Here is a 26,786-nt window from a genome sequence, read left to right on the forward strand (position 1 = left end):
GCCCTGCCTCTTTGAAAGGGATCTGGTCAAAAAAAATAGCAGTCGCTCACAGTGGGATCCCAACGACCAGAATCCCGACACATCCTGGACGGAGGTACTGTGGTTGGGGTTAATCACTAGGGGGAGATTTAGGGCTAGGCTGCAAGGGGTGTGGGGAGGTTGGAGTTAGGCTGCGGGGAGGTTACTGTTAGGCTACAGGGGGGTGGGGTAGGTTTGGGGTTAGGTACAGGAGTAGGGTAAAAATACTTACCAGGATGTGTCAGGATTCTGGTCATTGGGATCCCGCTGTTAGTTTTCTGACTGTCGGGATCTCGAATGCCAGTATTTCATACTCAACCTCACAATAACTGCTACGCTTGTGTTAAACATCCCGAGGATAGCGCAGGAGGACAATGGAGGTTTAGTGGAGAATTGAGCTCATCTGATGAACAGCAGGTCTGGAAAAGGGACCATCAGGGCCGGAGCTTCCACTAGGCAGCTTTAGGCAGCTGCCTAGGGGCGCCGGGACCTGAGGGGGCGGCCTGCTACAGCTGCCTGAAAAAGGTAGCATAGTCCTACCTTTCACAGCCACTGCAATCCCCCAGAATGCGTATCTTACAGTAGCCGTGACTGCTAAGCTCCCGTATTGCAGCCTCCAGCTCCACCTCCAACCGGCACAGGCAGTAACTTTGACAGCTCCTGGAGTCCTGACTGGGGGTGACATGGAACACTGCTCTTCATTCCAGGCTCTTTCACAGACTACTCAGTTCCAACTCTGCACTGCAGACTGCAGGTAAGGTGGCTGCACAGTGCATTCTCTGCATTGATAAAGAAAGAGGGCGAGAGCAGCAGTGTGGGGAGGGGGGAGATGAGGAGCAGGCATGCACACAGTCTGGGGGGATGAGCAGCAGCATGCACGCAGATTTTGGGAGGGGGGGGGTAAAACAGCAGACATTTAACAGAGTAGGGGGGAGGGGGTTAGAGCAGCATGCCTTTCATCTGAAGGGTGGGTAGGGGGAAGGGGCAGAAGGCAGAAGTTTTGCCTAGGGTGCCGAGAAACCTTGCACCGGCCCTGGGGACCATACTGTAGCAGAAAGATATTGTATGTGTTATTTTAACTTCACTGAAATATACAGTTACCGTGGGAACTAGTTTCGATGAGATGTACCTGTATATTGTTCACACAGGCATAAAAAGGGTGTTGAAAATGAAACTATGGCTGATAACGTCCACTATGCAGCATGTGGCTTAAGCAGTGGGCATGACTGTGATGTTTCCTATAACCTGAGAGGAAGTTCCCCTGCACTGTGCGAGCTCTTACTGTGCTGAGAAGATGCTGGACAGGACCCCAGAGCTGATCTTTATGACGCTGTCAGCCTGTCTCCTGGCTTCAGGTGAGCGACGCTAAAGTGTAAATATTCTGTGCATTTTGTAGTGTATGATTAGAACTGTGATGGGATCACTGGATCATATATACAATAGGTACTTAGATCACAACTGATCCTAATTGCAGCCGTCTTGTGACACTCTGGAAATACCCTATATGTCAGTACTGACCACCTGCACAATAACCTCCCCCAGTTTGTGCGTATTAGATGCAATTGTTACATCTAATTTTATTCTGGACGTGTTTTAAAGGTAATATTCATTGTAATGAAACATTTAAAATGTAAAATAGAAAATAAGTTACTGTTACATTCAATAAACATGATGGTGACTGCCTCAGTAGTTAAGGGTTCCTGAAAATGATTTTACATTGTTTGCCAATATGATTTAAGGCATTTATAACAGCTTGTCAATATAAAGTACTCTCAGAAAGCTGCCTGCCTTGTCCTTTAATGCAAAAATACTGTTGGCACCTGGATTTTATCCCATCACAATTTATCACACCTGAATCATTAAAATGTTTTAAGCACCAAGTAAAGGTTGTTTTTTTAATTTGGAAATTAGGCACCTGACAATGTTATGTGTAATTGGAGGTCTTTCTGGGTGCCAGTTGTTAAAATCTGCAGCTATGACACGGAAACTTTGTTATCCAGACATCAAAATGACCTAAATTCTGTGCTCTTTTGTCAAAGCCATCTTCAGTGACCTGCAACAAAAAAAGGTGTTGTAACTTTTTAACCATAAATGCTATTTCAAATCGGTTTGCAGCAATACACTTGTTGGACAATTCTGATGTTGTTTGACATGTTACAAAACCCCCTTTACATTTGAAAAAAAATGACTTAGATTCAAGATGGCCGATTTGAAGATTGTGCCTATGTTCGGTACATACTCTGTAAGATAGCCCACCTCGCCCACACCTTACTGGAGTATTCAGTTTTCCCATTTCCTGCACAGTTTTTGAAACAAAAGGGAATACTGCGACTTTTGACTCACCCTGTACACACACTATATATATATATATATATATATATATATATATATATATATATAAAAATTTATCATACATACTGTATAGGGTGTAATAATATATATATATATATATATATATATATATATATATATATATATATATATATATATATATATATAGCAATAGGCGGCACTCCCAGGACTACAGTTATAACAATAACAGAGGAGACAAGCAGACTACTCCATAGATCATCGTTGATCTATGGAGTAGTCTGCTTGTCTCCTCTGTTATTGTTATAACTGTAGTCCTGGGAGTACCGCCTATTGCCGTATAAAGACTGTTTAGACCTGCATTGGGTTTTGTTTGGAGGGCACTCAGGCATATTCTGTGACTCAGCTGAGTGCCGGTGTGCACTGAAGGTGTGTGTGTGTGTATATTATTATATATATATATATATATATATATATATATATATATATATATATATATATATATATACACACATACATATATACACATATACATACATACACACACATACATACATACACATACATACATACACACACACACACATACATACATACATACATACATACCACACGCATACTGTGCATTTAAACAAACAAATATAGTGAATATATAGTGCATTGCCCACATACCCAGAGGGGAGACACTGCCAGCTACGGCACAGTGAGGACATATGGAGTTTCTGCGCATGCGCAGCAGCTCCCACTTACCACCGGACACTGTAGGCAGAGAGCTTTGCCAGCAGGAGCTAACTGCAGTGGTCGCTGCGATCGCGATAACGGCTTTCCTTGAGATGGAGACACAGCTGTCTCAATCTCTAAAAAAAGAAGGAATTCAGATCATTATGGGGTGGGGGTTGTCAGGGGTTCACAGACGTATAACGAGACTGGGATTTGTGTGCTTTCAAAAATAATCCATACTGTGCAAGTTAAAAGGGAGTGAGGGAACATTGACCTTGGACTATCCTATAACGATTTTTAAAGTTTCAGCCCTCTCGCCCAGATAGTTTGCGGTCTCACAGTGTCAGAAGATGTGTTTCCCGTGCATTGGAAAATTGCTTACAGTAGTTCAAAAGTAGAGCAACGTGTTAATTTTTTTTTTTTTTTATTAAATGAAACAAAAACACCCACTGAATCTTTCCATATTCTAACCGAGGCTTGCAGAGTAGATTGTATGTCATGTGCATGTGTGCTTGAGTGGCACAAAAGATTTAGTGATGGTCAGTCGTGAGGATGTTGAAGATGAACGTCCTGGAAGGCCTTGAACATCAGAAACAAATGAAAATGAGGAAAAAATTTAGAAAATTGTTCAATTTGACCCTTGACTCAGCACCCGAGGGATAGCAGAAATGGTAAACATCAACAAAGAAACGGTTAGGCAAGTTTTGCATGAAGTTCTAACATGACAAACGTTTGTGCAAAGATGGCTCCAAGGCTTCTCACTGCCGAGAAGAAAGAAAATCAATAGCAAATTTGTACAGATGTTTTGGAAGAAATTCAAGGGGATTCACATTTTTTAGATAAAGTTATTACCTGTGATGAAACACCGGTCTTCCAGTAGGATCCCGAGATGAAACGCCAGTCCATTCACTGGATAATACCATCATAACAAAGAATGAAGAAAGCACGTCGAAGCCATGTTAATTGTTTTCTTTTATATTAATGGTGTTATTTTGGTAGATTGGGTATCAGAAGGTGCAATAGTGAATCAACCTTACTACAAAAATGTTCTAGAAGCTTTGTGGGAAAGAATAAAAAAAAAGAAGAGGTCAGAGTTGTGGAAAATGGTTTCATCCTCTATCAGGACAAAGCACCAGGCCCCACACAACTCTATCTGTGAAGCACTTCTTGGCCGAGAAACAGATTGCAGTGCTAGAACACCCTACATACTTGCCAGGTCTAACACCATGGGCGGGATGTACTAATGTACATCACCGCCCATCGCCGCCCTGCGCCACGATGCTGATCGCATATGTACTAACATATGCGATCAGCAATGCGGAGGACAGCTCTACCGATAAGAGCTGTCCTCCGCGATGCGCAGCGGCAGCCTGACTTCCGGGATTCGGCCCCAGAAGTCAGTCTGCGCATGCGCGGGGTGACAGGGGCGGCCGCAGGGCATGCTGGGAGGGATCCGTTCGGATCCCTCACACAGCGCCGCGGAGAGAAGTCCATAGGCTTCTATGGAGTATCGCCAGCTAAAGCTGGCGTACCCCACCGCAGCGCTGACCTACCGGCCGGGGGTTAGTACATCAGGAAAATGCGTTAAACAGGGAGTTTACCGCATTTTCCGCTTAGTACATCCCGCCCCATGTGACTTATTTATACGGGGCATCAGTTACTGGAGGTAAAGAAGAACATGACAGAGCTGTTGAGACAGCTGACAGACACTGAGCTACAGCACGGCTTTGACCAATGGAAAATAAGAATGCAGGGGTGTGTTGATGCAGAAGGGGAGTACATAGAAGGGGAAAGGAGTTCAAATGTACTTAATATAATTTAATGTAGATGATAGCATCAATCACATTATTTAATAGCCACACCTCGCACTGTGACACCATTCATCGTCTGCAGATCCGCTTTGTCGGTCCCCCCATTGGTTACCTGTATTCTACCGTATTCAATATAAAATACATTTACTCAAATACAAAGCCATTAACCAAACTACACCTATGTACACGCTTATCTCAAAATATCTCCCAACCAGACCTCTTCGCTCTTCACAAGATCTGTTTCTCTCATCCACACTCATCATTCTCTCCCATTCGCGATTGCAGGACTTTCTTCGGGCTGCACCCACTCTCTGCAAAGCCCTCCCACGCACAATAAGGCTCTCCTCTAGTCTCCAAACCTTCAAGCGTTCCCTGAAAACTCACCTCTTCAAGCTAGCTTATCACATTCCAGAACCGCCCACTCAACCTTCATAAGCTTTCCTATCCAATTATATCCCCACTGTACGGTCCACACACATCCTCCACATATTTTCTCTTTCTTCACTTTCCCTTCCTCCTGACCCAGGTTCATCATTGATGTGTGGCCATATCATGCAGCCCACCAAGAACCTTTGCAATCGGGGGGACAATTATGTAATAAGTAACACCTATCCTTCTGTATCAGTGCCCTTTTCCCTATAGATTGTTAGCTTGCGAGCAGGGCCTTCCTACCTCTATGACTGTCTGTTATTACCCAGTCTTATCATTGTTGTTTCCAATTGTAAAGCGCAACGGAATATGATGCGCTATATAAGAAACTGTTAATAATAATATTTGGCTGGCTGCGTGACCCAAGAAGTCGCCCAAACTGGCTGCTGCAGGTCTATGCAATAGGCCAGGAATTCTTCATCCCGGACCCTCCCACCCCGCAACACTGGTGACATGCCTCGGTTTTCAGAAATGGAGGCTTTTGCTGCCCTCTCCCCACCCCCAAACAGCATCAGACTATCAATCACTAACAGTCTATTGCCATACTGCATCCGTCATCACAGACCCGTACTGCACATGTACAGTACTAGTCTGGCGCATGTACAAAAGTACCGAACATTGGTACTTTGATGCACATGCCGCAAGTACGTTGGGACCTGAATCAGGCACAGCATCTTCCGCCAGTAATCAGTACGCATAAAAGAGATCACGTGATACGGAAACCACCTGTTTGTTGCATGAAGAGGACAGATTATTCCTATACAGAGGCTCAACCAGATAATGAATGATGGGGGTCATTCCGAGTTGATCGTAGCTGTGCTAAATTTAGCACAGCTACGATCATCTTCCCAGACATGCGGGGGGAGGCTCAGCACAGGGCTAGCCCGCCCCGCATGTCTGTCCAGCACCCCCTTCCGCCCAAGTACAAAAGCATCACACAGCAGCGATGTTTTTGTACTTGTTGAGTAACTCCTGACCAGCGCAGATCCTGCGGCTGGCCGGGAGTTGATCGTCGTTGCCCCAGGTCGCAGCGGCTGCGTGTGAAGTCACGCAGCTGCTGCGGCCCACCCCCTGCCCGGTCCAGCCCTGCCTGCATTGGCCGGACCGCGCCCCCATAACGGTGGTGAAACACTGCCGTTCCGCCCCCTCCCGCCCATCGACCGCCTCTTCCTGTCAATCATGCAGAGGTGACCGCTAGGAACGACAGTCTTCGGCCGTCCGGCATGTGCCGGTGCACTGCGGTGCCGGCGCATGCGCAATTCCGACCCGATCGCTGTGCTGCAATAAACTTCAGCGAGCAATCGGGTCAGAATGACCCCCAATATTAGCTGTTATGAGGCCGGTGAAAATGTGAACTTCTCCATCAACCATCCTGGACAAACGCCATCCTCCTACATCCCCACAGTGCCCCCTGCATTTCTCCAACACCATCCCCCCAATAGGTACAGTATTCAGCACCAACCTTCTGCATCTATACAGCACTGCCCTCCTCCATCTCTCCAGCGCCAACTTCCTGCATCTCTCCAGCTCAGACTAAAGTCATTCTTGTCCACCCCCCGCATCTGTCCAGCTCATGCCTGCTGCGTCTCTCCAGCACCATCCCCCATGCTTCTATCTAGCAACATCCACCTGCACCTGTCCAGCACCATCTCTCCAGCTCAGAACCCTGGGCCTCTGCAGCACTATCCTTCTGCATTTCTCCAACTCAGCCCCATGTCTCTCCTGCCCCACTTCTTTATCCCCAGCTCAGTCCCCTTTATCCCTCTTGTTCACCCCCTGCACCTCTCTTGCACATGTTCCACATTTCTGTCCACTCTTACTTCCTTGTCTTCTCCACAGAGCTTGGAGGCCCTTGCTCCACTTTGCGGCAGCGGAGTAATATGAAGTCATCTGTACCATGCCGAAAACAAAATAATAGGATGGGGAGGTGGCCGCAGCCAGACAGAATCTGGCTCAGGCACTCACTATGCAGGCCTGCAGTGTGGAGAAAAGTGGCGGTATGTTATACCATCCCACTTGGCACACTGTGTATATAGATGTGTCCTTGTACACCTTTCCCTTTTTGCTTAATCTGGCACAAAATGCTTAGCAAGGCTTCAGACACTTCACCATGAGTAGTGATTTAATGGATTCCCAATTAGTTTTTTGCTGCAAAAGAATTTGTATAAATTAGCAGATTAAAGTAGCATTTTTTAAGTAAAATCACAAGGCGTGGCTATGTTGCAGATTCCATTGCATGGCTAATTTGGCTTAAATGGGGAAAGGTGTATGTACAGATAGATACTGTAGATACATAGATAGATATAGGCCCTCATTCCGAGTTGATCGCACGTAGCAACTTTTTGCTGCTCATGCGATCAACTAGACGCCGCCTATGGGGGAGTGTATTTTAGCATAGCAGGGCTGCGATCGCTTGTGCAGCGCTGCTATGCTAAAAAAGTTTCCTGCAAAACAAGACCAGGGTCAGACCTACTTACCCTGTGCGACGGATTCAGCGATGAAGGTCCCGGGATTGACATCAGACATCCGCCCTCCAAACGCCTGCGTTCAGATCTCCATGCCCAGAAAACGGTCAGTATCCGCCCCGGAACAGCTCCCCACCGTCAATCTTCTTGCGATCACGCTAGCGATCACTTTCTTCTCTCTTCTGGTCATTGCCCGGCGACGGCTGTCGCTGGGCAACGATGCGCGTGTGCATTGTGGGCGCTGCACATGCGCAGTTCCAACCCGTTTGCACTGCAGCGAAGAACCGCTGCGTGCGACTGCGAACAGGTCGGAATGACCCCCATAGTGAGAGGCAGAGAGAGATACAAATATAGTGCTTGAAGTGGGACGGTATGACATAGTGCAACTTCATTCCCGCTGCCCACTTAGAACACAGTGGCACAGGCAGTCAGAGCTGGAATAAGGGGTTCCAGCACCGACAGAGCAGCAACAGCACCAGAGATGTGCCCCACTGGGGATACATCTCTATTCAGGTAGTATAAACTTGGCCAATCAAATGAAGCACTGCTGACAGTGTGAATCTCAGACCTTGCACATTTGTATGCACTGGTTGTATACCCCTCTGTTTTATCCCCCTACTGCCCTTCGGTAATCTCACATTAATTAGAAAGCCAGTCACTTGGCTGATCCTGTGCTTACAAACTATGGGAATAGAGAGTTGTAATTTACAGATGTGTCATGACTGTAAAGATGTGCGTGTCACAACTGAGGGCCTGAGCTGACGGGAGGCAGCCTCAGTTGTAGGGGCTGAGATGTACCGGAACCTGGGAGGTTGTATCAGACCCCTGGACATGTAAGTAACATGAATAATAACTGCCCGCAGGCGTGACCACGACAACTTAGATAAAAGTCAATGATGTTTATTATGACAACTCCGCATCACAGCAGCAATAAAAGAAAACGTAAAAGTCAGCAAAGAATAAATACAGTTCCTGAGTACTACAGCATGGCAGGAGCCACAGGGCACTGGTAGTGTGAGATAGTTCTTATGATCTTCTAGATGGAAAGTCCTTACCAGGCCCGGCTGTAGCAATGGAGATAACCCAGGATTGTACCAGCTGGTGTTCCAGGAAGAGCTGGGTTGCTGAAGGTAAAACAGCTGCTGTGGATACTGGCTGGAACCAGACTGTTGTTAGCACGGAGTGGATACTGGCTGGAACCAGTTAAATAATAAATGAACTTTGGGAGCGATGAAATGTGAACTGAAATGTAGAACTTGAGAGCGGAGAAATAATAATTCCGGTGGAGAGTGGTAAAGTGTAGAAAGGACACCGGCCCTTTAAGGGAAGCTGTATTCTGCTGGAAGCTGAGGCTGGAAGCAGGTAGTGTTGTAGCTGGAAACAGATGAATCCACAATGGATTGGAGAGTCAGGCTACACCGCAGGTGGAATGCTGGTGCGGGTCTCTATGGTGGAAGTCTTGAGACAGGAGCTGGAACCTGGAAGACAATCATAGAAGAGAGACAAACAGGAACTAGGTTTGACAACCAAAGCACTGACGTCTTCCTTGCTCAGGCACAGCTTACTTATACCTGCAGCAAGGAAGGGGTTGGCTAGGCAATTATGCAAATCAACAATACAAACAGCAGATTGGTGGAAATGATCAGATGACAGAATCCAAGATGGCTGCGCCCATGCAGACACTTGGAGGGAAGTTTGGTTTGTAATCCATGTGGTCTGGGAAACAGTAATGGCGGCGCCGGCCACCGGAGACAGGAGACGCCAGGCTGATAGATGCACATTTAACCACGCGGGCACAGCGGAGGCCGCGGCTGATGAAAACACCACTCTGACACTCTGCATGTGGAAACTCAGGAACAGCGGAATCTGGTCCTGGAACGCTGAGCCCGCCTTAGGAGGCATCTGAAGGGTAAGTAATGGCGTCCAGATACCCGGATCGTGACAGTGCGGCGGGCACTTTTTGTGTTTTGGTTCTGGATCTCGGCTTGTGTTTTGGATCTGGATTGGTTTTGGCAAAACCACCCTTTCGGGTTTTGGATCTGGATGATTTTTGGAAAAAAAAAATGTAAGCTCTCACGAGCAGGGCCCTCTTCCCTCATGTGCTTACCCTTTTCTTACTTTAACAATCTTCAGATGCACCAAATCCAGCAGTCTTCTGCCACCTGATACTTATTCCAGTGTCATCTGCTGATGTAGCTATGTTTATTTACCCTGTACTTGTCCTATATTGTCATCAACTGTAAGTGTCTGTTTTCCTGTTTGATTATTTGTTTATGTACTCTGTAATTGGGCGCTGCGGAACCCTTGTGGCGCCATATAAATAAAGGATAATAATAATAATAAAAATAATAATTAAAAAAAAACTAAAAACAGCTAAAATCAGAGATTTTGGAGGTAATTTTGATCCTACAGTATTATTAACCTAAAAACATTCATTTCCACTCATTTCCAGTCTATTCTGAACACCTCACAATATTGTTTTTAGGACAAAAGGGTGCACGAGGTCGCTGGATGACTAAGCGAAGCGACACAAGTTGGCGGCACAAACACCTGGCCCATCCAAGAGTGGCACTGCAGTGGCAGACAGGATGGCAGTTTTATTAAAGTAGGTCCTAAACAGCACATCATGCAAAGAAGAAAAAGAGGTGCACCAAGGTTGCTGAATGACTAAAATAAGCGACACAAGTGAGCGGCACAAACACCTGGCCCATCTAGGAGTGGCACTGCAGTGGCAGACAGGATAGCACTGTTAAGAACTAGGCCCCAAACAGCACATAATGCAAAGAAGAAAAAGAGGTGCAATGAGTGGCATGCAGTGGCTGTATGTCGAAAGTGGCCCACAATTTTTCGGGCCACCGACAGCATCTCCTGCACGCTTCTGTAATTTTTCAAAAAATTTTGCACCTCCAAATTAATTGTATGTGCAAAACATGGGACGTGATGGAATTTGCCCATATGTAATGTACGCACAGTATTGGTGGACTCATACGGCAGTAGCCCCCTGGACTCATACGGCAGTAGTCCCCTGGACTGGGCTTATACAGCAGCACCACTGGACTGGATTTATATGGCAGCACCAATGGACTAGACTTATATGGCAGTACCCCTGGAATATATTGCTGCACCACTGGACTGGATTTATACAGCAGTACCTTTGGACTTATACGGCAGCACCCCTGGACTGAACCTATATGGCAGCACCACTGGACTTGACCTATGTGGCAGTACCACGGGACTGGCCTTATACGGCAGTAACCCTGGACTTACAGTAGTACCGCTGGACTAATACAGCAGAACCACTGGACTAGACTAATACGGGAGAACCACTGGACTGGACTTGTATGGCACCACCACTGGACTGGACTTATACGATAGCAGCACCACTGGACTTATACGGCAGCAGCACCACTGGACTGGACCTATACAGCAGTACCCCTTGACTTATACAGCAGTACCGCTGGAGACTGGACTTATACGGGACCACCACTGGACTGGACTGGACCTATATGGCAACACCACTGGACTGGACCTAAACAGCAGTACCCCTGGACTTATATGGCAGTACCGCTGGACTTATACGGCAGCACCACTGGACTGGACCTATACGGTAGCACCACTGGAATGGACCTATATGGCAGCACCACTGGACCTATATGGTAGCACCACTGGACTGGACTTATACGGCTGTACCTCTGGACTGGACTTATATGGCAGCTCCACTGGACTGGACCTATACGGCAACACCCCTAGACTGGACCTATACAGCAGCACCACTGTACTGGACCTATACGGCAGCACCACATATGGCAGCACAGGACACCACCACTGGACTGATGCAGCACAACACAGCACCACTGGACTGGACTTATACGGCAGCAGCACCACTGGACTGGACTTATACGGCAGCAGCACCACTGGACTGGACCTATACAGCATTACCTCTTGACTTATACGGCAGTACCGCTGGACTAATACGGCAGTACCACTGGAGACTGGACTTATACGGGAGCACCATTGGACTGGACTGGACCTATATGGCAACACCACTGAACTGGATCTATACAGCAGTACCCCTGGACTAATACGGCAGCACCACTGGACTGGACCTATATGGCAGAACAGGACACCACCACTGAACTGAGGCAGCACAACACAGCACCACTGGACTGGACTTAAACAGCAGCACTGCTGGACTTATGGCAGCACAGGAAACCACCACTGGACTGATGCAGCACAAGACAGCACCACTGGACTACACTTATACAGCAGCACTGGACTTATGGCAGCACAGGACACCACCACTGTGACTGGACTGATGCAGCACACGACAACACCACTGGACTGATGCAGCACAAGACAGCATCACTGGATTGATACAGAGGAGCAGATCGCCACCCCACACGCCACTTTCCCGCACAGACACTGAGGAGACACGTCCTCTCGCTACACTCTCCAGGAATGGAGTGAAAATGACGGCGACGTGCGGCTCCTTATATGGAATCCAAAACCAGCAAGAATCTGACAGTGGGATGATGACGTTTTGCCTCGTTCTGGTTTCAGAGTCTGATGGGAAAACCCGAGCCGGACTCCGATCCTGGCACGGTAACCGAACCTGCTCATCCCTAGTCATTAGTACAGGAACAGAACACACCTGCAGTAGTTATAGTACCACCTTGTGTGATCCAGAAAAGGGTATCGGCCATGCAGTCCCGATAAACAGTGTACATAAACAAAGGTTAATAGCTGGTTCAGAAATAAAATCTGATTTGGCCAGGAAGTAAGATGACTCATATCTGAATTTACAGTAGGTTTCACTTCTATCTGAATCAAAGGACAAACCAGGCCTCCGAGTATAGTTTGGGAAGTAATTTAAGCACACGGAGGCTTAAAGCCAACAAGGTTGCAGTATGCAGTCATTTAGAAACAAAACATGGTAAAAAAAAATCAAAACCTTATTTATGGAGAAATAAAAAGGATTTTTATATGTGATGATAGGTGTCACTTCAGTCACACTTACAGATATTTCCATTGCCCCACTGATAGAACACTGGGGTTGGGTATGCGTGACCGGCAGTCAGCAAACCTCCACCAGGATCTCAGCAGCAAAATGCCGGAGAGGGGGGTTTAGGCGAGTGCATCAAGCCCCTTGCAGGGGGAGTGGTTTCTGCTAGTTGGCATGCCGACTGTCAGGATTCTCAGGTGGTGAGGTGTTGGGGGAGGTGTTGTGACCGGCGGTCTCCTAAGTGCCGGTCACATAACTACATCCCGACAACTGGCAGGACGTATGAGGGATGAGTTGTCAAGTGTGTGCCAAGCACTTTAAAATTGTTGCATCAACTGTCAGACCACACTGTTACACCTGCCCATACACCTAGAGCTTTATTGTCAGATCTGGCTGGATGAAATGAAAACCTGGTAATGGATGAGAGCAAATGACAACTGCTGACAACTGTAGAAAATCTTATTCTCTAAGAGGTGAGAGACATGGGGTACAGTAAGGGGAGTGACAGATAAGGAGACAGTGAGGGATGAGGAGTGCCAGGTGAGAGACATGGGGAACAGTATGGGAAATGACAGATAAGGAGACAGTGAGGGATGAGGAGTGCCTGGTGAGAGAAATGGGTACAGTAAAGGGAGTGACATAAGGAGACAGCAAGGGATGAGGAGTGCCAAGTGAGAGACATGGGGAACAGTATGGGAAGTGACAGATAAGGAGACAGTGAGGGATGAGGGGTGCCAGGCAGGGGTGTATCTAGGGGCCTAAGCGCCCCTGGCAAAGTAAGGGGCTGGCGCCCCCCGCCACCCTCCCCTTACACACATTTGAAATAAGGTGTGAGTATTGGAAATGGGGCATGGTCTTGTGGGGGAAGGGCGTGGACACAATGGTACTTCCAAATCAAGTTATGCCACAGTAGTGTCCCTTTTTCACTCTTTCTGGGTGTCAACTGTCCGTTTTCAGGGAGTGTTCGAAAAAATGCAGGAGTGCCAGGAACAACGCAGGCGTGTCTGGGCGAACGCAAGCCATGTGTGTGTCGTCAAAACAGGAACTGAACAGTCTGAAGTGATCGCAAGCGCTGAATAGGTTTGAAGCTACTCAGAAACTGTACAAAAATATTTTGTAGCCGCTGAGCGATCCTTTCGTTCGCACTTCTGCTAAGTTAAAATACACGCCCAGTGGGAGGCGGCATTGCGTTTGCACGGCTGTTAAACACTGCTAGCGAGCAATCAACTCAGAATGACCACCAATAGCCCTAAGAGTAGTAAGGGATCTGTGCAATATTGGTGTTTAATACAGAATTTGCTACACCTAGGTTTGTTCTGCGTACAGTACAGTAAATTACTGGTTTTAAAAGTAAATTAAACTACCTGAATTCAAATATTCTGTATCAGATGTTTTTGGTGTTATGGAAATTATGTTTCACTAATGTGAAACGCGTCAGTCTGTCGGACTGAAAGAATATCATAGGCCATTTGACATACTGAGATGTTTTGTCCTGTTTCCTGCAGCCAGAGATGATGATGCTGTGCAAGTTTCCGGCCTTATAAACCAGTCTGTCCAGCTGTCCAACTACCGGGATCTCAGGCTTCCTATAGAAGAGATAATGTGGCGATTTTCAACCAATGGAAGAACTGTTAAAGTGGCAGAGATCAAAAACAATATTTGGACGACGTATTATCCTCAATTTTCCAACCGGCTTCAGAGACTTAATAATGGAGAAACATTAGTTATCACACATCTAAGCACGATGGACAGCGGAGATTATGCTGCGGAGATTACACTTACCAATAAACAGTTATACATAGCAGCTTTTATTCTCAACGTGTACGGTATGTAAGAAGGGGTGTGGATCATTAGATCGACAGTGTCTAGGTTGACAATGTTTAGGTCGACCACTATAGGTTAACAGTCACTAGGTCGACCGGGTTGGAAGTTTGACAGGGTTTCTAGGTCGACATGTGCTAGGTCAACAGGTCAAAAGGTCGACATGAGTTGTTGGGGTTTTTTGTGTCATTTTCTTCGTAGGAGTGACCGGGAAAACCAATTAGTGCACCGTGTCCCCTCGCTTCTCTCGGCACAGATTACCGTTCCAATCATAGTCCACGTGGATCGTTAAGTATGAAAAAGTTCAACAAAAAAAAAAAAGAGAGAGAGAGAGAGAGAGAGAGAAGTTGACTATGACAAAAAGCATTACATATATATATAATATATGGGTTGGTTATGATTTACCAGCAGCTAGGATCCCGGCGGGGGAAACCGAGCGCAAAGAAGCCCCTTGCATGCTCGATGGCTCGCCACAGGTTCTATGTCAACTCCATGAATAACGTGGACATCCACGAGTGGGAATAGACAGTTAGTCATCACGCAGTCTTTCAGCATTTTTAGCGGTAGGGATTCCGGGATCGTAATACTGATCGTCAGGATCCTGACCACCGGTGATGTGATTACATCGCATATTATATGTATATATTAGAGATGTGCGGTGGACACTTTTCGGGTTTTGTGTTTTGGATCTGGATCTCTGCTCGTGTTTTGGATTGGATTGGTTTTGCCAAAACCACCCTTTCGGGTTTTGGTTCTGGATGATTTAAAAAAACAAAAAACAAAAACCAAACATAAAAACAGCTAAAATCAAAGAATTTGGGGGTAATTTTGATCCTACGGTATTAAATAACATTAATTTCCACTCTATTCTGAACACCTCACAATATTGTTTTTAGTCCAAAAGGTCACTGGATGACCAAGGTAAGCAACACAAGTGGGCGGCACATACACCTGTCCCATCTAGGAGTGGCACTGCAGTGGCAGACAGGATGGCAGTTTTAAAAACTAGGCCCCAAAGAGCCCATCATGCAAAGGGAAAAAAAAAAAGGAGATGCTCGATGGAATGGTCTTGGGCCCTCACTCCCACCCTTATGTTGTTTAAACAGGACATGAACAGTTTAATAAACCCATAAGTTCAGCAACAGGTGGTCCCCAAGGAAGCTCGTCAAGTTCTCTGAATCATAGCTAGCTACAAATATACCACCTCCTTCTTTGATGACTTTTCACATTATGAGAAGAGGCAAGAGGAAGAGGACAGTGTCAAGAAAGTGATTAAAAATTAGAGAGGCACACGCAATCAGGAACAACACACAGGCCTTCACCTCCACTCCTATATTGGTGTGGAATCAGTGGCGTAACTAGAAATTTTTCTCCCCCAAGCCAAGAAATTCTTCGGCGGCGCCCCCCCCCCCCCCCCCCTCCCCATGCCCTATAATTGGGAGCAAGAAAGGGATAAATATGCGCGCGCAGCAAAAAAGGGGTGTGGTTTTGTTGGAATGGGCGTGGTTTCGCATAAAGGGGCGTGGCATTGCAGCAAAAGACTACCTTATACCCCAGTTTTGCAACCTGCACGCCCAGACGTTAGCCATTACAGGAAAGAAAAATAATCCTGATTCATGCCCCTTACATAATTTGTCATTTTTCCTCCTTATAGTAATGCCCAGTATACATTATGCCACATACTGCAATGGCCCTTAGACATTATGCCGCACACAACAATGCACATGACACAATATGCACACACTGTAATGCCCCCGACACATTATGCCACACACCGTAATGCCTGTGACACATTATGCCACACCGTAATGCCTGTGACACATTATGACAGGAATCACAATGCCCGTTATACATTATGCTACACACTGCAATGCCCCTGATACATTATAGCACATACAATGTCTGTGACACATTATGACACACACCGCAATGTCCGTAATACATTATGCCACACACTGCAATGCCCGATACATTATAGCACATACAATGCCTGTGACACATTATGCCACACACTGCAATGACCTTGAGACATTATACCACAATGCCCGTGATATAGTATACCACACACCGTAATCCCTGACACATTATGACACACCGCAATGCCCTGCCCGTTATACCCTATGCCACACACCACAATGCCCGTTATGTATTATGCCACACTGCAATGACCCTGAGACATTATACCACATACCACAATGCCCGTGATATAGTATACCACACACCGTAATCCCTGACACATTATGACACACCGCAATGCCCTGCCCGTTATACCCTATGCCACACACCACAATGCCCGTTATGTATTATGCCACACTGCAATGACCCTGAGACATTATACCACATACCACAATGCCCGTGATATAGTATACCACACACCGTAATGCCTGACACATTATGACACACACCGCAATGTCCGTGATACATTATGCCACACACTGCAATGACCCTGAGACATTATACCACATATCACAATGCCCGTGATATAGTATACCATACACCGTAATGCCTGTTACACATTAGGACACACACCACAATGTCCGTGATACATTATGCCACACACCGTAATGCCCATTACACATTAAGTCCTACAGTAAGGCTTCTAATTACTTTTCAATTACCTGCTCGTTGTCAGGGGTTTCATGCACTGGGTGTCATGCTCGTTGCCAGGGGTGTCATGCTCTTGGTTCCATGCACGGTGCCAGGGGTTTTCATGCTCAGGGTGTCATGCTCGTTGCCAGGGGTTGTATGCACTGGGTGTCATGCTCGTTGCCAGGTGTTTCATGCACTGGGTGTCATGCTCGTTGCCAGGTGTTTCATGCACTGGGTGTCATGCTCGTTGCCAGGGGTTTCATGCACTGGGTGTCATGCTCATTGCTAGGAGCTAGTCCTTGTTGCTAGGGCTGTGCTCCCAGTGCCACATATGTACCCAGTACCAGATATTCCCCCACGGTGCCAGGTACTCGCATGCCCCCAGTGCCAAATATAGCCCCCCCCCCATGTGCCAGGTACACATATACCCCCCAAGTGCCACATATGCCCCCAGTGCCACATATGCCCCCAGTGCCAGATATTCCCCCCCAGTGCCAGATATTCCCCGCCAGTGCCAGATATGCCCCCAGTGCCATATATTCCCCCCCCAGTGCCAAATATGCCCCCAGTGCCAGATATGCCCCCAGTGCCACATATGCTCCCAGTGCCGGATATTCCCCCCCCAGTGCCACATATGCACCCAGTGCCAGATATTCCCCCCCAGTGCCAGATATGCCCCCAGTGCCACATATGCCCCCCAGTGCCAGATATTCCGCCCCCATGCCATATATGCCCCCAGTGCCATATATGCCCCCAGTGCCAGATATTCCACCCAGTGCCATATATGCCCCCAGTGCCATATATGCCCCCAGTGCCATATATGTCCCCAGTGCCAGATATTCTCCCCCAGTGCCATATATGCCCCAGTGCCAGATACCCCCCCAGTGCCATATATGCCCCCAGTGCCAGATATTCCTTCCCCCATCTCCCTTCATCCAAGCAAATATATAATTACCACATTACTGGGCAAACTGAAAAACTAGGGGCCAAAGCCTCTAAATTAATCAGGAATACCAGATACCCCCCCAGTGCCATATATGTCCCCAGTGCCAGATATTCTCCCCCAGTGCCATATATGCCCCAGTGCCAGATACCCCCCCAGTGCCATATATGCCCCCAGTGCCAGATATTCCGCCCCAGTGCCAGATATTCCCCCCAGTGCCAGATATCCCCCCCCCCCAGTGCCATATATGCCCCCAGTGCCAGATATTCCCCCCAGTGCCAGATATTCCTTCCCCCATCTCCCTTCATCCAAGCAAATATATAATTACCACATTACTGGGCAAACTGAAAAACTAGGGGCCAAAGCCTCTAAATTAATCAGGAATCAAGATAATCTCTGATTTAATGTTGGGATGCAAATAAACTGGTGTATACCACAGGATCAAAATTGGATATTTTCCCCTCCACAGAGTCTGGAGATTTATTTTGTGAAAATATTGTGGGTTTCTTTTTCTTTTTCTTTAAATTGTATTTTTATTTACATATTTTGTGGCAGATGCCTTATTTTTGTTTTTCATAACTTGCAGTTACACGCATGTGAGCATACCTGTGTGTCCCAGTTCCATGCATGTGAGCATACCTGTGTGTCTTGTTTATTTTTTTATATTTAATTTTTAAATAAAGCAGCCCCTTAGATGTTTTAGCAGCCCCTCCTGAGCTCCCACAGCAGCCCCGTATGGGGCAAGTTGAGTTTGGGTAGGTTCGGTACAGTACTAAGCAGGACTGTGCAGTGAATTTTTTGTTATTGAGCCCCTGCCCTAGTGGAGCTTACCACTCTACAGTCCATACTCATTTCATACTATAAGTAGGACTGTGGGAGGATGCAATGCTAACCTCTGTGCCCACAGCATGCCTCATCCTGGCAAGCCAGAAATTTTCCTGGCTGTAAACCACCACGAGACTCCATACTGGGCCTTATTCAGTAACTGTTTGTGCCTCACAGGAGCTCCTGGCCCATCTAGTGCTGTAGTGCAATGGAAAGCTGATGCAATGCAAGATCACTGAAACTCTGTTCTTCTAACACTGCAAGGTCTTGCAATAATACTACGCAGCCCTTAGGAAAAGAACCCTGTACAACAAATGTGCATCTTCTAAATCACAGGTTCTCAAACTCAATCCTCAGTACCCCACATAGTGCATGTTTTCCAGGTCTCCTCACAGAATCACAAGTGAAATAATTGGCTCCACCTGTGAACCTTTTAAAATGTGTCAGCTGGGTTACCTGCAAAACATGCACTGTGTGGGGTTCTGAGGACAGAGTTTGAGAACCTAGGTTCTAAATAAATAATCCCAAAATGTGCACAGCAATAATAAAATAAACTTAAGGTTGACTAATTGGAGCCATTCATTTAAATGAGTCCTTACATGAAATAATTGAAAATAACCGCTCTCTAATGCTCCGGCAGAAAATCTCACTTTTACCTCTCCAGCAGTTGTGCTGGATTATGATTCAGTCTCTTCCGAGTCACACTAACTTTGGCCACAAATGTGGTCTCTCCCGACTTTATAAAAAAAAACACTGTTAAAATAGCAATTTCCATTTCCAACTTTTTCGGCTATGTTTTCACAAAGTTGTTTGGATGTTGAAGCTTGTTTCATATATGCTCTAGGCTTTCATTTAAACCTAGGATCAAGTACAGCACACCCCTGGAGGATTACACAGCACAGCAGACAGTGAACAGCACCACTGGACTTAAACGGCAGTGGGGCAGCACCTCTGGAATGATGTGGCAAAGAAAAGAGGTGCAAGATGGAATGGTCCTTGGGCCCTCTCATCCACCCTTATGTTGTATAAACAGGACATGCACACTTTAACAAACTAATCATTTCAGCGTCAGGGTCTGCCACATGACTGTGGCTGAAATGATTAGTTTGTTTGAGCCCCCACCAAAAAAGAAGCAATTAATCTCTCCTTGCACAAACGACTATAAAGAAACCATTGCATCATAAAGATCCCTCCACCTTCCCTAGGGAAGTAGGAGATATGCAGGAGGGTTCTCCAGTCTCCGGGAGGAGGAGGACGACTTCCGGACATACACAAGCCTACATGAGAGTAGGCATGTGTTACTGGCAGGAAATCTTCTCTTGATGGGTAAATAACTCTGCCCACAAACACAACTCTTATAAGAGACATTTTTAAGTTTCTGAATAACTTTTATATAAATGTTGCCAGATTTTTCAGAAGTCCATTTATATTAGTCACCCTCTGTCACCCCCTTGGTCACCACTGAAGACATCGGAATTCCACCAAAGTGGATCCAGTGCTGCCCACAGCACAATTCATGTCACTTTGTATTGCAAGTCCTTAATCTTGAAGTCTGTGTCCATATGGACATGTTTTCATTTTTATATAATACATCTTAGGGAGATACAGAAGATGACCATTAGCCGTTTACCCATCCATGGATGGTTGGGAAACTTTCCCAGAACCCCAGGAAAATAGGCCAGCCTACCAGGTCCTACCCAATTACCCAGTGATGACACGATGCCCCAAAGTGCCCTAATATATCTATGGCTACAGCCGCCATTCTGCAGGGGAGGGTGGGGTGGCGCTATAAAGATTCGGTTTGCAGCTCCTTGATCCTTGAACCATCAGTTCCCTTGATCTTGATGAGGTTAAGTACGCCATTGACAGCTTCCTTTCTGATTACAGAGCCTGTTCCTCACCCAGCTATAAGGATTGGATGGGAGATGAGGTCCAGTGACTGGTGTAATATGAGTCTCCATTGTTCTGACCCAACAAACACATCAGCATTGTCCTACACCTGGAAATACAGACACAGGGACTCTGATTATCACCTGTATAATAATGGTGGCTTCATCCAGGTGTCACTGCAGCCAGAGTCCTGGGACCTGGAGCTCCTGTGTGTAGTACACAACCCAGTGGACCAGAAGAACATCTCTCTCCATGTCTGCGCGTCTCCAGGTGAGATGTGAATAATATACAGTAATAAAGACAGTCATATGCATTTTTAACTTATGCCAGCAAAAAAATGCATGGCACTATAAGTCTCAGCTAGTGCTATTAACTTTACAACTGTGAGTGTATCCTTTTGGCCATCGGTATGCTGGCACTTGTGGTACTTTAAGTGCTGTGGGACACAGACATAAGACTATATTCAAAAGCTTTTTTGCAGTAAGCCCCACTGACCCCAGTGGCTGTTGTAACACATATAAGTGTATATTTACTAAGGAGTGAGGTTTGTTTTTAGAAGTGACATTACCCATAGCAACCAGATTTTAGCCATTATCTTCTAGAAGCAGCTAGATACATGTTAAGAGGGATCTGGTTGGTTGCTATGGGCTACATCTCCACTTCTAAAAAAGACTCACCTCAGTAAATAAACCCCAGAGTCAGCCACATGTGGTCAGGACAAGATCAGGTGTTCCGAATGTGCTGGACCCCTTTTAGAATTGGATGCAAACCCAAGCTGCTGCTGCTCTTTTTTTGTTGCAACTAATCTTGCACTAGAAAAAAAAAATGATGGAAGAGATATGTAGTCATGGCCCATGACTAAAGTACAGCAAGGGTATGTTGTCGGCACGTTAACCTGAATAGTGGCCAAGCTGGCCAGTGAAAAGTTGCATATGCCTGTTTGGAGGGGACTGCACGTTAAGCATGCATAACGCCAGCTAGCACTTACCCACCTATTGCTACCAGCTTCTCCTCTTCTACAGTTCTTGTGGTTTAGTAATACTTTAGTAGCTGGATTACGTAGTGCAAGTGCTGGGCTACCTGGGTGATGCAGTCTGGTGGCGTCAGGTGATTGTGCGTAATTGTTATTAATGGTCTATAGACAGAAATGCTCTAGGGTGAATATCCTGTTCATTTATTCACCTCTCTTTATATAAAGCCTAGACTCTATGGGCCTGATTTAGAGTCTAACGCAATGCCAATAGTCACATAGTTGAGCAATTTTTTGGGCATATGTGGCTAAGTGGCACAGTCCGTGGGGTAATTTGGGTATAGGTGTATGTGGCTAAGTGGCACAGTCCGTGGGGTAATTTGGGTATAGGTGTATGTGGCTAAGTGGCACAGTCCGTGGGGTAATTTGGGGATAGGTGTATGTGGACACATCTGTAACAGGGATTCAGTAATATATCCCGATGGACGCGATCCCGGCGGTCAGAATCCCAACAACGGCATCCCAGCCATCAGAATCCCACCAGCCCCTCCAAAAGTACCGTAACCCTCCCCTTCCCCATGGGTGCCTAACCCTCCTTTCCCCACTGCCTAAATCTAACCCTCCCCGCTTGGTGCCTAACCCTAACCTCCCCCTTCCAGGTGCCTAGCCCTAACCCCCTCTCCAGTACGTAACCATACCCTTACCGTACCCTAACCTCCCATCTAATGCCTAACCCCCCCTCCCCTCCCCAATTAAGCTGTAGCAACATCTCAAGGATGATCATTTTGAGCTTCATGGCAAAGGCTGTGAATACTTATCTACACGTGATTTCTTAGTTTTTAATTTTTTTAATACATCTTCAAAAATCTCCAAAAAAACTTTTTTCACGTAGTCACTATGAGGTGTTGTGTGTAGAATTTTGAGGGAGAAAAGTGAAGCGCTGTGAATACTTTCCGGATGCAGAGAGTGAGTGAGTATATATATATATATATATATATATATATATATATATATATATATATATATATATATATATATATATATATATATATATATATATATACATATATATATATATATATATATATATATATATGTGGTGGGCAACGATTAAAATTTCTAATCGCGATTAAGCGCATGATTTCTCAGATTAATCTTGATTAATCGCATGGTTATGCGCAAGTTTCAATAATGAATTCAAAAGTAGTGTATTTTGCTCCTGATTGGCTGCCAGTCCTTGAGTTCCGATTGGCCCACTGGTGGCCTGCAATACACTTGAAATGGCACCAGCGCTGTCACGGTCTCCATGGTTGCCCGCAGCTAACTACTGTATGCACCAACAGCTGGGAGGATGAAGAGAGTTGATTACAACTGCACAGTGCTGGGGGGGGGGGGGGGGGAGGTGATCGCCACAATCACCCTCCACCAGGGCTGCCATCAGAAATGATGAAGGGGCCCGGGACTGGCAAATGAGGCAGGGCCCCCCTGCCCCATTCCTCCCCCCTGCAGTCTACAAAACTTACAATTTGAGGGGACCGGGGAGGCAGCAGCAAAGATCGGGACAGGGCCAGCTGCCTGCGAACCGCCAGGCAGCTACGGCATGGAGGAACAGAGCTGTAACGCTATTATTAGTACAGAGCCTGCCGAGAGCCAATCAGGAGCTGCCAAATGGCAGCTGCTGATTGGCTGCCGGACCGTGACCTCCGATTGGCCCACGGACGACATTGTAGTTAGAACAGCGCAGCGGCTTAGCCTCTGTCCTTCCAAGGCAGCTGCCGGTGCGCAGCGTTAAAATAATTGTCGTCGTTAATTAGTTAATGTATTAACTTGCCCAGCCTTATATATATATATATATATATATATATATATACATATATGAGAGAGAGAGAGAGAGAGAGAGAGAGAGAGAGAGAGAGAGAGAGAGAGAGAGAGAGAGAGAGAGAGAGAGAGAGAGAGAGAGAACACTAGGGCTGTCTGTATTACTTTTTTTTTTGTTAACATTGGTACATCGTGTACCTAGAAGGCAGTGATGTGTCTGTAATGAGTGCAGTGTGTATGGTGCAATACTTACTTCTCTGGTGTACCGTGTCGGCTGCAGTAGCACTGTGCGAATCACCAGGCAAATGGTGCGCTGGCCATTTTCCCAGCATTTTGCGCAGGCATTTTAGTAAAATCCCTGCCAAAATGGCAGCCATGCCATTTTCCCAGAGACCTGCGCATACACAGTAGACTCTGTGCTCTTAGGGATTAGAGTCAATCTACTGCAGGCCTGGCCAACCTGTGGCTCTCCAGATGTTGTGAAACTACACATCCCAGCATGCCCTGCCATAGTTTTAGCATTCCCTAATAGCAAAACTGTGGCAAGGCATGATGGGACTTGTAGTTGTACAACAGCTGGAGAGCCACAGGTTGGCCAGGCCTGATCTACTGCCTGCTAGAGAGTAGGGGGCCCAGACGAGACGTCCCCTCCCCTCTTAATATGCCCCTGATAGCTGGATCTGATAACAGTTGACCTTCTAACACTGGTTATGATCTTTTAGCTGGCCGATAAATGCCATTAGGACCCGCAATACACAGGGAGTTCCTAGTGACATCACCATAATGGTACCGGCTGCCCAGGATTCCTCTGCCAATGAATATAGTAGAACATTGTAGTGAGAGCAGGGTCACAACCAGAATTATTATCTAACCATAACCTGTCAATATCTTTGTTATGTACAGTAGTATATAGTTTATTTTGTAGTACATGTTTTCTACTTGCATTGTATAGTCACATATTCAGGTCTGTTGGCGCTATCTTGATATTTTGGCTTCTTGTATTGACTACTGACAGCAAATATTTCTAATTTATGGCTAATTCTCTCCAATATCAAACTTTCCATTCCCTGCTTCACAGCTACGTACTTGAAAAGGAATTATTGTTAATTGAGGTATTGATTTGATTACATGGCGATTACATTCTTATCGACATCCACTAGTGTTCTGATTTTCCAACAGCGTAGCTGTTTAGTTGCCTATTATGTACATAATGGATATCATTTCATAATAAAGGTCTCTACATTTTTATACTGTTGTATTTTTGGTTATGTATGTTCCTTTTATTATTGATACATATCGTTTATTTACAAGATACACTGGAATAGATTTTCCTTATTTACTGTTTATGGATTTTTCCTCTTTCCCTATTTCTTTTAATGTCTTCTCTTATGAAGGTAATTTATACCTTATTTACTTTCTTTCTTTTTTTGATTGTGGTATTTATGGTCCATCATATACTAGAACGCAGTCTTTTCTCATCTATTACAGTATATAGTCAACCTGTAATGTATAGGTCCTGACTTATTATTATTATTATTATTATTATTATTATTAATAAATACTGTACGTCTCTTGGTTGTCTCTAGGATGTTCTATCTTCGTGAGATCAGCCCTGACTGCAACTTACCTGCTTCTTAGCATCTTTTTTATACATCTGTCTCACTGTTATTAACAGGTAACGTGAAAGATTGTGATCACCTAGTTTTGTGTATTATTTGCGTGAAGGACCATAACACCTGTAATAAGAGTACCCAGACATTGGCCCTCATTCCGAGTCATTCGCTCGGTAAATTTCATCGCATCGCAGCGATTTTCCGCTTATTGCGCATGCGCAAAGTCCGCACTGCGACTGCGCCAAGTAAATTTGCTATGCTGTTAGGATTTTTACTCACGGCTTTTTCATCGTTCTGGCGATCGTAATGTGATTGACAGGAAATGGGTGTTACTGGGCGGAAACAGGCTGTTTTATGGGCGTGTGGGGAAAAACGCTACCGTTTCCGGAAAAAACGCAGGAGTGGCTGGAGAAACGGGGGAGTGTCTGGGCGAACGCTGGGAGTGTTTGTGACGTCAAACCAGGAACGACAAGCACTGAACTGATTGCAGTTGCCGAGTAAGTCTGAAGCTACTCTGAAACTGCTAAGAAGTTTGTAATCGCAATATTGAGAATACATCGTTTGCAATTTTAAGAAGCTAAGATTCACTCCCAGTAGGCGGCGGCTTAGCGTGAGCAACTCTGCTAAAATCGCCTTGCGAGCGAACAACTCGGAATGAGGGCCATTATTTAATTACAGATGTGTCCTTATATATTTTTGCTGCAGTCGTGCCAAACAGCCCCCATCGGTGCTCCAGTTCCCTTGAGACTTTGCAAGTGTTGTGCGTCTTTTTACCCAAAAAGTGTGAATCAGCTAGGATAAACCAGGAGACTGTGCTAATTAATGCGATATATGGCACTTTTATATCTGTGTGCGACTGAGTCTCTGAATCTGTATATGAAGTGGTACAATGTAACAGCCGCAGCTTTTTTCCCAATACAAGTTCCATTGTGCTCCATATACAGACTGATGCACACAGATATACAAGTGCAGCATATCAATGTAATTAGCACAGTCTCCTGGTGCATGAAAATCACATTGCATTATGACTAAGGTGCATTTTTGGCATAATAGACACCAGACGAGTCACTCGGGACCTGGTGCCTCAATTATGCCAGGCGTATCGTACCACATAGCATATTGATGCTAGATGTATGCAGACACTGTGCTAAGTAGGAAATGTGTGTGTTTATTACTGTTTCTATATAAGCAGATCCGGCTTGCTAATCTTCAAGCGCAAGATGTATCCAGAAGTCTGATTGGCCAGAGCATACACACCTCAGCAGCAACATAATTATCTGATGATAAACTTGACGTGACTGCCCCAAAGGAACACACCCTGCAAAGCGTATTGGCTGGAAGGAGGGAATTTTGCTATTTAAATATGAGGCATTGTGGTGAAAAGCATTGGAATACTGGCCGAGCATACCCTTATTTATTGAGTGGAGCCTACAGGGACTCATCCTCCTAGACCTGCACTTTCACAGCACCTAGACTGTCTGGATACAGTGTATTGTGCAGTTCCTCTGCCACTGATCTGTTGTACTTTGTTTGTTTGTTTGTTTGTTTGTTTGTTTGTTTGA

The 26,786-nt window shown here is 45.8% G+C and overlaps 1 protein-coding gene across 1 annotated transcript; it reads left to right on the forward strand.

Annotated features, from left to right (window-relative positions):
* The first annotated feature begins 263 nt into the window (after positions 1-263).
* Positions 264-26,786, forward strand: LOC134980385 (SLAM family member 5-like). Its single transcript, XM_063947188.1, has 6 exons — positions 264-772; positions 1,167-1,373; positions 14,261-14,581; positions 20,821-21,093; positions 25,198-25,286; positions 26,417-26,786. Exons 2-5 carry the CDS (start codon positions 1,313-1,315, stop codon positions 25,281-25,283), a joined length of 741 nt encoding a protein of 246 aa, XP_063803258.1. The 5' UTR covers positions 264-772; positions 1,167-1,312; the 3' UTR covers positions 25,284-25,286; positions 26,417-26,786.

Source organism: Pseudophryne corroboree, chromosome 12 (genome assembly GCF_028390025.1).
Source record: "Pseudophryne corroboree isolate aPseCor3 chromosome 12, aPseCor3.hap2, whole genome shotgun sequence".
Taxonomy (NCBI): Eukaryota; Metazoa; Chordata; class Amphibia; order Anura; family Myobatrachidae; genus Pseudophryne; species Pseudophryne corroboree.